A 17354-nucleotide genomic window follows, 5' to 3' on the forward strand; every position below is an offset into this window, starting at 1 on the left:
ACTCAATCTGTGTATCACCATGATATCACCATCTGTGCTATAAGCTTCTGACTCCGTTAAGGCGCTGGGAATCCGCAAGGGGGGCATCGCCGTAAGGCCGTGCGTGAACGTGTGTACATCCCGACATACCGACACCCTGTCTCATTCAGGGAGGACTGCCAGGGCAAGCTAAAATCACTGCGATCGCACTCATCTGGGCACTCAAATCGAGAATCATGTACTCACGACTCGGACCCGGAATCAAGGGTTTGGAGCTCCCGCCCACAGCTGGATCCACATCGCTGGTCAGCGGCAACTCACAAGATCTCGTCCGGTTCAATCCTTGAACCTTTCGAGCCATTATTAGCGGCATCCGCACGTGCACTCGGCCGCCGGACTTCGAGACTATGCAGTGATGTATTATAAGCCGGAGATACATGATAGTACAACGTCTCTGGGCGCACGAAGTCAATAGGTGGAACCACTGTAAGATACCCGATGAGACCGAGCATGATGCTCCGCGACCCCACACACATCCACAATTCAGACCTCAGAACACATGCTCCGGCCCCCGCGTCGCTAACCGCAGTAGCACGAGTGCTAAGCGATGATGGCAGGGGTGCGGACAGCCTACAACGGAGCCCGGAGCACGACCAAGACAACAACAAACGAGCAGGCGATGCACGGACAAGTCAGAGGCAAGGAGCAGCGGTAGTGCACAGATATTCCAAGAGGAACGAGCGTGGCCGGGCGCAGGATTCCAACCAAGAGCGACGGAAGATAGATGAACACGGTGGTTGGCCACAGAGGCGCAAGGATCGTAGTGAACAACAGGCGAGCGATGCAAAGTGGGGTAATATGTACAATGGACAGCAGAACAAATGCAGAGTGTCCGTGTGATGAAAAGTGCAAGTTGCAAACTGTACTAGCAGGAGACACCGCGGCGGGCGCACACTGTGCCCGCCGCCGTGCTCGCGAAAGGATAACGCGAGCCGATTAGGACGTCACGATAAGTTAGGGGGAGCAACTATATGCAGTGAAGCAAAAGGCCGCTCCAGCGGGTCGCAACGAGTGGGTGTGTGGTGTACAATACCATGTTGAAGGGGGATAGGAGAGCTTCATCGATGGCGCCCTGGGAGCTGGAAGCCAAACACCGTCGGCCCCGAGCCAGAGCCACTCCCAGTCGTCTGCTGTTGTGCGCCGCCCGAGCCCCTCCCACCCGCAGGCTGAGGAGAAGCCGGCGCAGAAGCAGATGCAGGCGCAGGTGTCGGCGACGTGGAGCCTCTAGCAACCCCCGCACTAGCCGCACGCCCCATCGTGCTCCCGATGCTCGCAAACTGGGGCGCGATTGGGCTGCCAAACGGCGTGCCCGGGTTCGAGCTAGGGGTGCGCCCGAGGATGCGCTGCACGATGAATGGCGGGACGGTCTGAGAACCACCCACCGACCCACCCCGGTGGTGCGCGTGCAGCGCGCGCGAGGGCGATGTCGGGCTGGCGGGGAGGCCGGGCAGGGGCGGATGTGGTGGGCGGTGCGAGCCGCTGAGGCGTTGGGCGGACGCACGGCGCGACTCGGGGCCCCCGGCGAGCGAGGATTGTGTCGAGTGCCGGAAGTGGATGTCGGAGACTGTGAAGGGGATGGAGTCGGTGGGCGAGGGAAGCTGCCCCCCAGCGGCATCGTATGGGAAGGCCTGGTCAGGGCCTTCGAGCTCGTCGCTGCTGGACGAGGAGAGCGTCTGGTCGTCGGTCGCGATCGTGGGGAGGGGTGGTGCTGCTTGAGCAGGCAGGGCCACGGGCTGGAGCAGGACACTGGGGGAGAGGGATGGGCGGGACGCGGTCGGGCCGCCCGAGACGGTCATAGACAGGCCGAGCGAGATGCGGCGATCGGGCGGGAGGGAGGCCCAGTTGACGGTTTGGGAGTGCGTGCTGTGCTCGCTGCCCGTATTCCGCTTCGAGGACGAGCTCGTGGACTTCCCCGTCGAGTCCGTGCCAGACTGGCGCTGCGTGCGCGACAGCGACGTCGACGTCGACGAGTTATTGAAGTCCAGGAACGAGAAGACGGGCTCTGGCCGCGTCGGGCTGGGAACCTCAGCGGACACCGCCCGCGAGCTCCGCTGCTCAGAGAGAGCTTGCTGGAGCGACTGCGGCAATGAGACGGCGGTGCCTGTGCTGATCGCCCGCTCTGTCCGCCTGTCCGGCCGCTCTGGCAGCTCCGTCGCGAACTCGACGCGCAGGGGCGAGATGTGCGTGTCCGGGAGGTACGACGGCGCCCGGAGGCGTACATCGCCGTCCGCATCATCTTCTCCTGGGGAAGTAGGCCCCATGTTCGTCAGGAGGATGCCCCGCGTCGAGTCGCGCCCCTGCATCTCGCGCGGGCCGCGTGGTTTCGGGCTGCGTGGCGACACTGGGGACGGAAGCGTCCCGCCAAACGTACGAGGCGGCGAGGGCGTCGACGGGACCATCGATGCCGGCAGGTAGCCTCGCGGGACCTGGGCTATGGTCAGGTCCGGCAGATCGATCGAGTAGCTCCCGTCCGAGTTCTTCGTCGACGCGTTGCTCTTGCGGAGCGCGCGCGCCTTCCCCTTCTCCGCCGCCGAGAAGCGCTGTGCGTGGCTCTCCTCATCGCCGGCCTCGCCCGTGCCCTCGCCCGTGCCGTCCCCGTCCTCCTCATCCTCGCTCTCGTCCTGCTTCTCGGGCGCGTCCGGGTGCGGGCTGCTGATGTGCAGCACGCCCTGCCCGCCCTGGCCCTCGCGCTCCGCCGCCTTCTCGCCCGCGTGGCTGAGGCGCTTGTGCGGGAACAAGAACGAGAGCCGGCCGGCGCGGCTAATGCGGGGGTTCACGAGCATCTCGCGCTTTCGCCGCGCGATGCGCCGCCGGCGACGCGCGCAGCAGACCGCCGCCACAGCGACGAGCGCGACCGCGAGCGTAATGCCGATTGCGAGCGCCGCAATAGTGCCCTTGGACAGCCCCGACGACGTGCCGCCGGGCGGCGACTCGCTGTTGTACGGCATGGGCGTTGTGGGCGTTGTCGGATGCGCGCAGATGAATGGTGGCGTTACGATATGGCGATATGCAGAATGGGGAGGCGCGCACGAAGCAGCAGCGGATCAACAGTAAGCACTTTGCCGCGCGCGGGAGGCAGTGGGTGACTCACCCTGCGGTTTGGATGGTCGTGACGTTGACGGCGGCGAGCACGAGCAAAGAGCCCGCGCTGTCGCCGGCGGCGGCGGGGCCGGCGTTGACGACCTCGAGCGTGTGCATGACGGTGGGGTCGAGCCCGGTGCGGAAGAAGAGGAGTGTGGGCGCGGAGGCGGTGAAGGAGGCACGTGAGGAGAGCGTGACGGGATCCTCGCTGTCGAGGGATACGTTGTACGCGCCTGACGCAGGCGTGGTGAGGCCCGTGAGCCCAACGGCTGAGCCTGCTCAAGAGAAGAAGAGAGTCAGCACGCGAGGTATGTGCAAAACGTGGGGAGAACGGAGGAAGAAACCCGGAATACAATAAGCAAGAACGGGGAGCGCAAAGGACAGAGCGCTGGGCTAGGAGGGGGATATATGTATCCGGGGCGCATGCCGGACAGGCAGCATGAGCACAAAAGAACGAAAATGAAGGGCGAAAAGAGTAATGCCACAGATGAGACAACGTGAGAGCGCCGCCGGGGCAGACGCCGCCACGCGTTTCCGAGGGGTTCGGGCGGAAAAGGTGCCCATCAAGCACACCCCACCCGTCGCCATCAGCGGCATTAGCGAGCGTGCGCCAGCCCGGGGAGGCTGCGCACCTGCCCCGTGCTCCTCCGCGACGGAAGGCAGAATCCCCGGAAGGGCACGCGCATCACACACGCAGGGAAGTCGACGTTCAGGGAAGCAGCCGTCGGCGGGGAGGTCGGGGGATCCGCACGCACGCACCGTTGAACACAAGTGTCGCTCTATCCCCGACGTTATTGCTCGTATGGAACGACGCCGTTGAGTCGGGAAGGAGTCCAGACGCGAAGCTCCACTGTCCTCGATATGCAATTTGGTCGTCTGGAACGGGCGACGTGCTTGCGGTGGCGGCGGACGAGGTTGTGTTGGCGCTCGGGCTGACGATAGGCGTGGAACTGTGGGTGTGCGTGAGTACCCATCTGCTACCGCAATGTATCGATGCTCAAAGTTGCAGTGAGGTACGCTTAAGTAGAACGTAAACAACGAAAGCGAGGCTTCAATGAGGGACGGAGAAGACGGACATGCAATATGAATGACGTGAGGTGAGAATCATGCGCATAACACCAAGCAACCAAACGCAAAGTGACACCGAAACGAACGCAAAAGCCACCGTATGCCATAACAAGCTCGGCCGGTACATAGAAGGGGTATCGTACGTGCATGGGAAGTGGTAAGCCGCAATATGGGCATGATGGTAGCACGCACCTCGGCTTCCCTGCGCCCATCTGCACCTGGACGCGATCGAATGCAAGGAGCGGGCCGGTGAGGTTTCCCGACGCGCTTGCCAACCCGGGATTGCGGAGGGTGAGCTGTAGGGAATGCGAACCCTCGGCGAGGCCCTGGAACGACGCCAGGACGTCGGTGGTTGCGGTCTCGACGACGGGATTGGAAGACAAGTGTGAAAGGAAGTTCGTCGTTGCGGTCCCGTCGAGGGCGACCAAGTATGTGAAGTCGGCATCGGTCGACGCTGGGATGAGGGTGCCGAAGATGGTGATGTCGGTCCCTGCCAATCGCATGTATATTAGCAGCCATTCGTCGGAGAAACCGGAATGCAAAGAGAAGGATGGAACCAGCGCATGTACACTTGTCGGCGAGTGCTGACGCAGGATTCGCAATCAAGTATCAAGGCATCGAAGATCAGGCTGTCATACACAGGGTCTGGTAACAGATCCCGCTGCGAACAACACAGGGAACAGCGGCCATGTCGCAGACACGCGGGGTATATTGCACACCATCAGTGGGCGCAGAAAGAAGCACGCAGGGCAGCAGCTTCGTTTCGCAGTGGGGTACATCAAGCGCCCGTACCACACACGGGCGGCTTGCGCTCGGAAGGAGATGGCAATTAGGCACCCGGGATGTCTTCGTTCACATCTCGTCGCGGCCGGACGGGCAACGAAGAGAAGCGGACGGCGTGCTAGGAACTCCGCTGACAGGGGCGACGGCTGACGGTCGCCCTATCGCCCTCTTCTGCGCTGCTAGGCGCGACGCGGCGCGCATCGCGGCTAGCGCACGTCTCGCGCGTCGCTGCGGTACGATAGAGGAGGTGAACTGTGGGCACACGTACCGTTCCAATCGATCCGTAGTTCCGCGCCGTCGCTGGCGGTGAGGTGCAGGCTTGTGCCATTCCCCACTGTAGATGCACTGACCGACGTGCCTGCTCCAGAAGGCGACTGCGCAAAGCCCGAGATGTTGTAGTACTGGTTCCAGCCGGCAGCGAGGTTTGGCACAGCAGTGAATATGTCCCCGAAGGGCTGGTAGAGGACGATCGGGGAGGTGTCGTCGATGGTGAGGGGAAAGGCGGGATCGGCCATGCATGTAGGATAGTCGGATCGGTGTCGACGGAGAAAACTGTGTGTGAGTCCTCAGCGAACAGCGGGCGATTCCCGACGCGAAAGCTGGTGGTAGACGGAGGTTAGAGCTCGTGCAGTCCGAGTCGGCCAGCGCGGAGGAGGGTGGCGAGCAGGTGGGCCGCTGAGACGAAAGGAGAAGTCCCAAGCGAGAACCAGCGTCGGCGAGGGGAAAGGCGCAAGCGAGAGGCGCGGGAGGACTGAAATATAGAGGAAGACGCGTGTCACAGGGTCAGGACGGCCGCTTCTTGGGAGCGCCAGGACTCGGAGAGCGGCCGCGAGGCAGGATGGGAGGGCTGTACATTCAAATCTTGATTCCACACGTCTCGCCGATAAATGGGTGCAGGAGCTTTCCCAATCAGCGGAATAGGGAACGATTACCATGTCGACGTGCGTCGTCGTCGGTGATGCTGCCGCCGTGCGCACGCTGTCCCCACTGTCGGCGAGAGATCGTTCTTTGTTTTCTGGGACTGCTTCGGGTTCTGTTCTTCCCGCGCCGGGCGTATTCTCAGCCTCGCCGGGAGCATGGTTGTTGAGTCGAGCGTGGCAATGCGGAGCGGATATGGCCTAGCGAGCGAAAGTGGCCGGGTTGGGACGATCTCCAGGAGAGACGGAGTGCTTTCCCATCACCGTCCAATCAGGGCGCGCTCATCAAAAAGGCAAACGCGCCTTCCCGATCCATCTCCCCCCAGATGCAGATCGTACCGCTGCCGGTCCTCCTCCGGTCCGCGTCCCGCTGCGACTTGCTCACCGACTGCGACCACTGCGAGCCAGCGATCGATACCACAGCACACTATAGCCTTCTCCATCCTCAGTCCACCGTCTCAGTCTGTTCTGCATGTATCAGCCCCTTGGCACCTCCACCATCTTTCTCGGCCTGACGCCCGGTGCCGCATTCTCGATGACTACGCCATCTCAAGACGCCTGCAGGACGGCCCAGCATCGCCGCAAAGCGCTAGCCCTTCCGGACGAGGTATGGCCAATCGCTGTTCACAAGTTGGCCAATCTTTCTGATAAAGGTCTGAACCTTCCTACTGTAGCTCCAATAAGAACGACGCAAAATAGCGTCGACATCAGCGCTCTGTCGTTGCACAGTGCAGGAGCGACCGGTGCGCGCTGTGGAAGTGGTGCCGATGCTGCGAAAACATCGAGCGTTGCGGCAACACGGCTTATCTCACGGAGCTTCTCTGATGCTGGCTTGTCGCCGGAGGGTGTCGCTTCCACCAGGCCAAAAGGCGGCCATACGATGCGATATCTTTCCCCAAATTTAGACCGTCGTATTCCCTCACCCATGGTGTCGTTACTCTTCGCAAGCGTCGTCGCCGCTTGCCTGGAGAGCACGTTCTACGGCGTATTCCTAATACTCTCACTTGCCGTCCTCTACCTCTGGATCCGCCAGCACGCCTTCAACGGCCCCGGATCGCGATAGGGGGCTTTGATATGGGACCTCAGAAAGTCTCCGCTGATCATTGTCAACCTGTTCTTCGTAGTCATCGTCAGTGTGGTACGAGCTCATTTGGCGTCTCACTAAGACTTGAACTTACGTTGGGCGCGGGTCACAGCACTGGATAGTAGGCATCCGCCGGCTTCTCCAAGCCGTCGTAGACCAGGGCGACACTGTCAAGGCGGCTGCGTACTTCGCCGACCTGCGACAGCCGACGGACGTTATCCGGAGTGGGTCCATGTTCGTCGGCATCCTTGTCGGCGATATCATCATAGTATGCCCCGTTCATTTCTGTCCGCTCCAGACCTCCGGCTCACCTGTGTTCTCACCGCCGCAGACTTACCGCATCTGGCTCGGGTGGGGACGCGACTACCGAGTCATTATTCTTCCGACGTTCACCGTCATTGGCCTCACGGGTAGGGATGCACCTTTTGGACCCAGCTTCTACCCACTGATCGTACTGCGAACCCCCTCAGCGACCGTAGTCGGTTTGATGTATAGAATGCTCGCCGCTACCTCGAATGAAAGTATTTTTGCGGCAGAGTTCAACCGCTAGGTCATAAGCTTCTGTGTAGCATCCCTTATGTACGTCCTTCTGTTCGATTCCCCGACCCGGGCATCTGCTGACAGGCTGACAGCGATACTACCTACGGGACTAGTGAGGTTTCCCCGCCGCGCGTTATTGATATGCGATACTGAACGTCAACAGGCATGATCGTATACCGCCTGTGGACTACAAATCGAGCGCGGAAGAAGCTTGACCTATTTACTGCAGACCTTGGAAGTCCCATCCTGGTGCGTTTCAGACTCTCTTGTGTATGTGGGCTTAACATCATGCCTCCGCTACCGCAGGAAGCGATGACGATATTTGTTGAAAGCGCGGCCTTGTATAGGTTCGTTGTCGTCTCGTATATACGGAGCAGGTCACGATCTTGCGCGATGCTGAAACCTTGCGCACAGCGCGTGGACCGCCTTGTACATCGTTCTCTACGCTCTCCACTCTCCGCTTCAAGTCGTCATCAGTAACTGCAACCCCACTATCACCGGCATCTCGATTATGCTCATCACTGTCCGCGTCAACGCTGCCGGCCGCCCCCACGCAAACTCGCACAGCTTACCGTCTATGGTAGCGGCAGGCGAGCGTCCTGCTACAGTCCATTTTGGGGGAGAGCCTATCCCATCGCATGCGATCAGTCTGGATGTGACGCGGTCGGCAGAGCGGGAGGGCGAGGGCAAGGAGCCGCGCTTCACTGGTTGAGCAAGCGTGAGGGTAGTCGCGCAAGATGCTTATGCGTGTGCGTTTATATCGTTTTGGTTATTGTGTTTGTATTTATCACTACTACTCCCTCTGACAGCTAGATATCACGCTTAAGGTAGAGAAAAAGCACCAGTCACACCGGTCTGGGATACCACATCCGGTGTTCAAGCATCCGTAGCCACGTCTCAAGTCCCAAGGTAGGCTACCCTCTGGCGTTGCAGATGGTTATGTATAAGATTTCACGAGATTACCAGTACGGAAGGGAGTGAGTGGCAGGTGTCTGGCTCGAGCTGGCGTGTGCATCCGAGTCAACGCCTCGTACCGATAAGATCTATGGGCGCCAGATAATTTTCACAATGGACACTTGCCGAGTACTACGCGGTCACGTGCAGTGCGCGTTGTTGAACAAACAAAGGTTGGCTTCGTGTTTGAGCGCCTACTAGTGTTACCATGCGCTGCCTAACAGAATAAAGCGTGTATTTATTCAAGGAGCACATATGGAAATTAAACAATCAGCCTAAGTAGTATGGCAGTACACGACGGCAAGTGAATGAGATAGATCTTTCGGACAAGAAATTCCAGTGTCACATTGGATCTTGCACTGTGCGCTGCAGCTTCACTCTTCTAATCTGAACAGTCAGCAGAGATATAATAAAAACGATGCAAACTTACCAGTCAAGCCCGCCTCGTCGCCTTCTTCCCGAGTTTCGGATCAGGTTCGGGCTCCCGAAAGCGCCGCCCGTTTGATACAATCCACCTTCTCTCCTGACACCGTATCCTCGTAAATTGCCTATGCATCCCCATCACCCGAACCGAAGAGCCCGCTTCGCGCCAATCCGTCGTGAAAGATTTCAGCTGCGGAAATACCACAGAGAGGAGCATAGCGAGAGCCGGCTCATCGTCCTCCCGGAGTGTCAAGCCTGGGAGACGAAGACTCTCGAGGGGCGGTGGGTGGGTCGACCATAAGCGAATAGGAGGGCGATGTTCGTCGAGGTAGGGGATATCGCGTAAGTCGATTCCGAGATCAAGGGATGTGAGATAGGGACAGTAGCGGGCAAGGAGGAACACGCCGGCGAGGGTTGCCTGGGGAAAGCCTAGCTGCCCCGGCCGTGGATCCGCAGGCCCGGTAATCATGCCAAAATTGGGCCAGCAGAAGTGGAGAGATTGGATGTTGGGCCATGCCCTTGTGACGGCTTCCAGGAGTGCGTCATCGACGACAACGAGGCAATGGCCGAAGATGGTCAGTTTCTGGAGCGCTGATAGGGAGAGCAAGGGCGCGATGTGCCGGGACCCATAGATCGGGGGCAGCATGCCGTCCCATCCGCCGGTGGTGAAGTCGAGCTCCCGGATAGTATGGGAAGATGGGTGGCGCGCCAGAGATGTGAAGAAAGCTTCAAGTAGCAAGGGAGGTAGCGTGTGGTGTCCCGCGTCATAATCCTTGATGTGTAGTCTCCAGAGCGATGAGGACGAAACGACGTCCATGAATGCGACACACCACTCGGAGGGAGCCCTGTATAGGGTGAGCTCCTTCAGAGCGGAGAAGAGACCGTACTGTCTTCCATGCGGCAGAGCTTCCCAATCGTACTCCGTCGAGTCGACATGCACGACAAGCTCTTGCAGCTTGCGTAGGGATCCCAGCGCCAAGAGCGCAGCGGGCGAAACGTACGCCCAGTACGATTCGAATTTGACCAGATGAAGGAAACCTGCGACGGCGGGGCCGGATAGTCGCGCAGGCATTGCTGAATCGTGAATCGTGTGGCGAAAGGAGACGGTGGAGTGTTCAATCTTCAGGCTCTCTACGAGCGGAGACCGATAGGACAAGCTTTCTACGACTTCCGTCGGTCGCCATTCATCGGACGGCCAATCGCCGAATTCAATGAACGCCTTTTTCAGCCTGGGGCCGAACAGGGGTTCCGAGCGATACACCGGGCCGCGACCAGCGACACGAGGTTCGCAACAGTTGTACCGGTGGATCTCGGAGTGATAGAGAGAGCGCAGGTTTGGAAGCAGGGGCTGGGGTCCGTAATGCATTAGTTTAGCCCAGACGTCGAAGGGGATGTCGTGTGTGTTGAACAGTTGGGTGTTGCCGCCTTGGGTCTTGAGCGCCCTCACGCGACTAGCGTACGTGGCAAAACGACGGAAGTCGTCTGTGACTGGCTCGCGATGAAACATCTATACAGTCCCTCTTAGCATCCGTTGACAATGACATCGTAGAGACGCTGCACTTGCCACGTGATATCTGATCGCGCGTTCTTGAATTTTGACACCATTGGGCACGAAGACGATCGTACACAGGTCCTTCGGAAGTGTGTACGCCACCAAGGGTACTAGCGATCCTATTGTGTCCCAGAGTACGTCGAGCGCAGGTTTGCTGAGACAGCTGCAAGTCAATGCCAGCGCGGCGAGGAACGGTTGTGTTTGCGGGGTTTGCCATGCGTCGGGTTCACGGAGGAGGCGACAAAGGCGCAAGATGATCTCAGGTGGAAGAGCAGTGAGGTATGACCGTGACATAGCTGTACTGCTGTCCCCTGCTAGGCACGGGGCGAGGAGGTCTGGGAGGGTAGTGGTAGCATGACTCACGGCTACGTTGCGACAGTGGCTATCACATTTGGGTTGGCGTCACAGGACGAGAGGCATGCTTACCGGGGCATGTAACTTGAACAGCCAGGCGGTCTTCCAATTTCGTACTTTGCACGTCCTACTTCGCTTCATTGCATGATCCCGCTGAGCACCTTGAGAAGGTCTGTAACCGTGGAGTCAGGAGAAGGAGAGAACCGCGGTGGCGATGAGTCTATCCTGCACCATCTACATATGTCATATATTCGAAGTCCAATGCAACCCTAGCACGGTCGCGTGTTATGTGAATATCACGGAACTGCGTGCATCACGGGCGCCGTCGATCTATCTGTCGCCTTCGGGCATTCCTTGGTGTGTGCCTCCTGCGTTTATAGGGTGGGTACTACATTCGCTCGTCAATACGCGACTTCCAGGACACCGCACGAGATCATATGCGGAAGCTGTACATGCCTACTAATCGCCTGCATGCGCACCTTCCAGCACATCCACGAGGCGGCGGTACAACGTTGAACGCGGTGCACACGTACAGACACGTCGTCAAGCTTTGACCCGTTCCGCTGTGGTTCCGTCTTCAGATCGCTCAAACTGAGGGAAATGAAGACGATACCGGGATTGGCGTGCGGCCAGTGCAGCGTATCCGAGTACACCTACATAGGCTACACGACGCGCAGGCTATCAGGGGCACGGGCTGTCATTATGGACGCCTAGTATTCCCGGGAAATGCTCTACGCGTACATCGTTGTCGTGTCGGACTTGAGGTGCTTTGGGGCATCTCGCAGGGTGTTGTCGTCGAGGTCGGACGCCACGTTGTGTGCCATAGACGACGTGTGGGGTTCGCGCACAGTTACGGTCGAAGGTGACTCTGCTGACACGACATGGGGCGGAAACAGTGTGAGATTCACGTGCCTATATTTCCGGTGAGAGATGGCTAGAGCATGCATACAAGATTCGGAAACACACCGATAGCGCTCAGGCTGTAAAAATCATTGGCACGACAATAGCTCGGGTGCATCATGTTCGCGCCAACCTCATGTTCATGACGTACGTGCGCACGCAACTCATCAGGAGCGCAAGTGGTACCTGGGAGTGTGGTGGTGTAAGGCAAGTTGCACTCCACACTTACTGCGGAAAGTTGATGAATTGCAAAGCGGCGCCAATCTAGGCTCGTAAACCAGCCTCACGTTCGGGGTGGAAGACAATCGTTCATGTCAGTTCTACTCGCCTTGAATTGCCAGTGCTCGCCTCTCGGAGTCGACTCGCGCCACCGAGTCCTGGTGGGTGCTGTCAGAAATTCGAGCTCAGATGTCTATCTACAGCGAATTAGGTTTATTGTGTTAGCCTGGGTATAGAAAGGCACTGTTGGCCATCACTGTTGGCCATAATAGATAAAACAACCAGATCTGCACTATATTACAGGGGTGTTATACAGCATTGCTACAACGACTCGAACCTGAGGATAGCGACCACACCTATTGATACACCTAAACCCAGATGTGGTAGATACGCAACACGTACCGGAAACATAGAGTAAGATCCAACCATCCTGACGTCACACTGCCACACCTCGGATGGTCCGCTGCAAGTTTCGAGAAAAAAGGAACACCACGCATGAGGCTCGACCGATCAGGTGAAGGGGCTGAACAAACGAACCTGTGCGGACGACCACCGCGCGATGATGTCTCTTATCCTGGCCGCGAGAGTCCGCTTGCACAGCTCGCACGAAAGACGCGGCGTCAGCGACGAGAGCGCGCTCTCTATCGCACCCGGAGACGTATCTGGCGCCGCAGCAGCAACAGGCCCCAACATCAGCATGCGCGTCGACGTCTGACGCAGAGCGTAATCGGCGCACCGGCACGCGCATCCCATGCGAGGTAGCCCGCAGCGAGCGCCCACGCCCGCGCGAGCTTCTTCTGCTCCGCAAAGTCGCACTGGGGCGTGCACGGGTGTAGTTGCGGTGCCGGGAGGAGGAGCTGCTTCAGCGTGTCGAGCCGGCCGACGTGGAGCAGGAACAGCTTGGTCAGGTAGGGGCCGGCGATCGTGCGCGCCAGATCGTCCGTGAATGCGTCGAGGGAAAACGAGAGCAGGTGGCTTGAGACGGGCTGCGCCAGCGAGAAGAGGTCGTGCCGCGATGCGAGCGCGTAAACGGCCAGGGGTTGGGTGGGTGCCAGGCCCAGGATGAGGTCGAAGAGGGGCGGAAGGACGTGGCATTGAGGAGACATGCCGTAGGAGGGCATCGCGTTGACGGCGGCAATGAGCGTGTCCAGGGGAGGGTTGTAGTGTGTGCACGACATTTTGTACACTGAATGAAGCACAACGTTGAGGACGTCTGCAGGTTCGGGGACGCATACGACAGTGTCGAGAATGCTGGATTGCGCGGGCTCGAGAAAGATAAGGTAGTTGAAGTCGTTGGTGGACACACTCAGCAGTTGCGCGGTGTGGACGTGGAAGACGACGCCATCCGAGGAGATGAGTACAAGGTCCGATAGGATATGTAATAGGTTGGCTGCGGCATGGAAGGTGGTCGAGACGGACACGGAGGGAGCGTCAGGGACAAAGTTGTTGTAAACATGGTCTTCCCCATCTGAGGCGGACCCAATCTCCGAACGCTGGGGGAGTGGGGCTCAATGAAAGGGGATATAGCTCATCGTAGGATGGGTATTCACCGGGGGAGTCAGCACCTGCGCAGACAGCCGGTGAAGCTCGCATGCACGCTTGAACGCAACGGCCTCCTCGAATTCGGCCGTATGCGGCTCCGGGAGTTGGAGGGACCAGTTGACCATGGAGGAGCCTGAGGAGGAGAAGTCAGAAAGCTCGAAGCCGGTGGAATCGCCCATGTAGAGGAGCAGAGAAAAAGGAGCCGAGGTTGTGAGGGGGAATTGGACGACGGAGCGAGTGCCAACCGTAGTACCTCGCATCATCCAAGCCTCGGACTCACGAGGAGCCCGCGAGCCAACTTCCGGGAAATAGCATCCAGGGCTGGCGCACTGAAGCAAGTCTCGGCAGCCTTAACCGGATAAGTGGTGCGACTAGAAGAGGCGTGGCTATTCGGTCAGCGCTGCAGTGTCACGGATGCCAGTGCCTGAGAGCTGCCCACGGCGGTCAGGCCCCGGGCTGAACGCGAAACTTGAGTACTAGGTGCATACCCTTTGTCTGCCACCGACTCAGAAAGTGGTCCCAAACCGTGCCGGTACGGTGGGCTTGAGTGTGATGAGAGGTTGCACACCTCCGACCCATGGCCGTGCGCACCCACACGCAGGGTGAGTGGAGTATTCAGGCTTGTCTAGACTTCGGAGTACGGGCTCGCCGAACAGCACGATAATTTCCGCCAGTGGTCTTGCCACCAGCGTCAGCGTCAGGTATTCGGGGGTCGAAAAAGTTGTGTACTCTGCTGGTGGAACGTGCGATATTTGAGTATCTTATCGTGACATGAGAGAGCACTACAAATTGCTCACTAAGTGTTACTGAACGTTCTCTGGCATCGGTACAGAGATGTGCTACGAACACAGAGGTATGTACTGATGCGGCGCCACTCAAGCTGGTTGACGGCGTAAACAACGGGCGCACCTTCGCCAGACTGGCCCAATGGGGAACTCAAGTTCAGCACGTCATGATTCATCCCCTTCGGATCCTCCTCCTCCAGCAGCTAGCGCCCGCGAGCCGCTTTCCCATTGGCTCCAGCTACTGACAGAGCGTCACGATGCGGAGGAAGACTCGGCGGGGCAAGCGTTGTGCTCGAGCTTGATTTTGACACTACAATATCGTTCTACACTCAGTACTCAGGCCTCAGGCTGCATCCGAGTCCGAGCTCTCAGATCGTCAGACCTCAGGGAAAGCCGGATTTTTGTGTTCGCCTTCCGGTCACGCCCTGGCGCGACGGGTTGTCCTATTCAAGCGCCGGCAGGAATGGGAACGAGACTCTGACCAGGTCCGGATCCGGAATATGTATCCTTGAGCTTGTCCGACCACGAGTGGTCTTTCAGCTGGGGCCCAGCCTGAACTGGGCACTCGACCGACGTTCCCAGATTTAAATTTAAATTGGAATAAAATTACATCCATTCAATGCAATGATGGGACGATGTACAGGACTCCGTTGACCAGCCCCGATGGAGCCGACACTGGTGGCCTGCAATACATCTCCACTAGTATGTTACAGCGGGGCACGTGCGACAACAGCGGGTAACGAGATGACAACGAAGCAAAATATACACATCGATACACGTAAATCCCGCTGAGAGACCTCTGCAATCACACCCGGGAGACAAGGAAAACCAGTAAGTGCCACCAAAAGGAAAGTATACTTACCGCGTCGGCAGTGCCGCACCACCACCGCTTGGCAGCGCTCAGTGCTCAGATCGTCCACTGCAAGCAAAAATTCATCCGAATCCTCGCATCAGCGACCAGTGTGAAGCAAGGGCGGCTGGAGCGACGAACCTGCACGGCTAACCAGCGAGCGATGACATCTTTTATTCGGGCCGCGAGGGCTTGCTTGCACAAATCGCACGACAGATGCGGTGCGAGCGACGTGAGCGCGCCCGCCAGTATACTCGGGGACACGTCTGGCGACAGCGCCCGATGAGCAAGTGGTCATGGGGTATTCAAGCAAAAAGAGCAATCGACGCACCGGCACGCGCCTCCCACGCGAGGCAGCCAGCGGCGAGCGTCCACGCGGTCGTGAGCTTCTTCTGCTCTACAAAGTCGCACTCGGACGTGGAGGGGTGCAGCTGCGGTGCCGGGATGAGGAGGCGTTTGAGCGCATCGAGCCGCGTGACGTGGAGTAGGAAGAGCCTGCTCAGGTAGCTGGCGGCGACGGTGGCTGCGAGCTCGTCTGTGAACGTGTCGAGGCGGAAGGAAAGGAGGTGGCTGGAGACGGGCTTAGCGAGGGAGTACAGATCATGTCTCGATGCCAGCGCATAAACGTTTAGGGGTTGCGTAGGCGCAAGGCTGAGGATGAGGTCGAAGAGAGGCCGGACGTGCACCTTGGGGGCCATGCCGTAGGAGGGCATCGCATCGACCGCGGCGATGAGGGTGTTCAGGGAATGTTTATAGTGCGCGCACGACATGTTGTATGCGGCGTGTAAAGTGACGTTGAGTACCGTCGCTGGCTCGTAGACGCACGCAATGACCTCAATACCGCTCGGTCGCGCCTCGTGGGAAGGAATGAGGTTGTTGAAGTTGTTGGTAGACACGCTGAGTATCTGCTCGATGTGGACATAGAAGAAGACGCCGTCTGAGGAGATGAGCGCAAGATCTGTCGGGATAGGAAGGAGGTTGGCTGTCTTGTTGAACGTTGTCGAGACGGAGATGGTGAGACCGTCGAAGAGAGCGTCGTTGTCGCTGGCATGGGGGTCACAATCTGAGACAGAACCGATGTATGAGCTCTGCAGGAGTGGAATTCAACGGAATCCCGGTTCATTGTGGAATAAAACTCACTAGAGGCGTCAATATCGGAGAGACGAAGTGGTGTTCAGGTTGGCGTCCACGCATGAACACATCGATCGCTTCAGATTCCTCCCCACTCGTCTCGGGGGGTAACAGTGACCGATCGGCCAAGTAAGAACTGGAGGAGGAGGGGAAATCGCAAGGCTCGGGCATAAAAGCATCGCCCATGCTGAGGAGAGTATCGGGGCTTTTTTGGGGGGGACGTGCGTCGCGGAGAGTGCGAATCGTCCGCGCTATAACCCGTACGTCTTCCGCCATCTTGCAGTACTGCGCACGCCGCTCTCGGGTTTACAAGGGTTGTACAAGAGCCAAAGTCCGGGAGATAGCAACCTGGTTGGCGCAACTATTGGGGTCGTCCTCGGCAGTGTTCGGCGGGTAAGTAGGGCGGCTAGAAGAGAGCGTGGTTTTCTGCGCCAGTATCGGGGGTATCAGCGCCTTGGACCTGCGCACAGGCGGTCAGCTTGAACTGAGGGTTGGCGGTTTACCAGCCTCTAACTCGGGCCATCGTCATGAACTGTGCGTGCAACTTGGGCACGGAATCTTGCACATTCCGCAGGGCTGCGCGCATCTACAGAAACCTACCCGCACGCGGGGTTGGTGGGCGCGGGGTGGGGCACTTTGGCTCTAGATGGGCGCGGGGTCTTCAAATGCCCGTGCGGCCGGGCTTGCGTTCAGGCGGAGCTTACCGACTGCTTGGATTCCTGTCGGAAAATGATGAGTCAATTTCAAAGTCCTCTAGAAGCAAGTACTTTCGCATGCAGCCCCTGACGTATCAGGGCCGGAGTGTAGCATCGACCGTCGTAGCCGAGACTTGCTGATCTCGTATTGGGCCCTCGGCATACAAATGTATTTTATTGGGGCGTGGTTGGCCTTAGGCTAGAGGGACCGAGGCTGTCGATGAGGCTCCAAAGCTTCAAAGTAGAAACCCGAACGTTACAGTACTGTGCACCATCCTTCCTGTAGGAGTAAGGCCGGCGACGCGCATGACTGGCGACTCTCCTGGGTGGGAAGCACTGGCGGGTGCGGCCACTTGACGAGAGATGGCGGTTCTTGAGGGTGCCCAAGGTTTGCTCGCGGTGCAAACAACAGCGCGTCATAGTCGGACTATCCTGTT

At 58.7% G+C, this 17354-nt stretch overlaps 4 protein-coding genes across 4 annotated transcripts; 1 reads left to right on the forward strand and 3 right to left on the reverse strand.

Annotated features, from left to right (window-relative positions):
- Positions 1 to 626: 626 nt before the first annotated feature.
- On the reverse strand, positions 627 to 5917 carry TRAVEDRAFT_62585 (uncharacterized protein). Its single transcript, XM_008035914.1, has 6 exons — positions 5240 to 5917; positions 5107 to 5199; positions 4381 to 4678; positions 3880 to 4070; positions 3131 to 3395; positions 627 to 2973 (listed from the first exon to the last, which is right to left on the reverse strand). The coding sequence occupies exons 1-6, from the start codon at positions 5484 to 5486 to the stop codon at positions 1098 to 1100; spliced, it is 2970 nt and encodes a 989-aa protein (XP_008034105.1). The 5' UTR covers positions 5487 to 5917; the 3' UTR covers positions 627 to 1097.
- A 1167-nt stretch (positions 5918 to 7084) lies between these two features.
- Positions 7085 to 7522, forward strand: TRAVEDRAFT_114431 (uncharacterized protein; the record flags this gene model as incomplete). Its single annotated transcript, XM_008035945.1, has 2 exons — positions 7085 to 7240; positions 7304 to 7522. Coding segments are annotated over 2 exons (375 nt in total), but the record flags the coding sequence as incomplete, so codon positions are not given.
- A 1286-nt stretch (positions 7523 to 8808) lies between these two features.
- Positions 8809 to 10396, reverse strand: TRAVEDRAFT_17258 (uncharacterized protein; the record flags this gene model as incomplete). Its single annotated transcript, XM_008035253.1, has 2 exons — positions 8809 to 8853; positions 9038 to 10396. The coding sequence occupies 2 exons, from the start codon at positions 10394 to 10396 to the stop codon at positions 8809 to 8811; spliced, it is 1404 nt and encodes a 467-aa protein (XP_008033444.1).
- Positions 10397 to 12424: 2028 nt separating this feature from the next.
- On the reverse strand, positions 12425 to 16393 carry TRAVEDRAFT_34028 (uncharacterized protein; the record flags this gene model as incomplete). The annotated part of the gene is made up of 4 exons (XM_008035446.1): positions 12425 to 12576; positions 12651 to 13165; positions 15917 to 16154; positions 16318 to 16393. 4 exons carry the CDS (start codon positions 16391 to 16393, stop codon positions 12425 to 12427), a joined length of 981 nt encoding a protein of 326 aa, XP_008033637.1.
- Positions 16394 to 17354: the final 961 nt, after the last annotated feature.

Source organism: Trametes versicolor (genome assembly GCF_000271585.1).
Source record: "Trametes versicolor FP-101664 SS1 unplaced genomic scaffold TRAVEscaffold_2, whole genome shotgun sequence".
NCBI classification, from domain to species: domain Eukaryota; kingdom Fungi; phylum Basidiomycota; class Agaricomycetes; order Polyporales; family Polyporaceae; genus Trametes; species Trametes versicolor.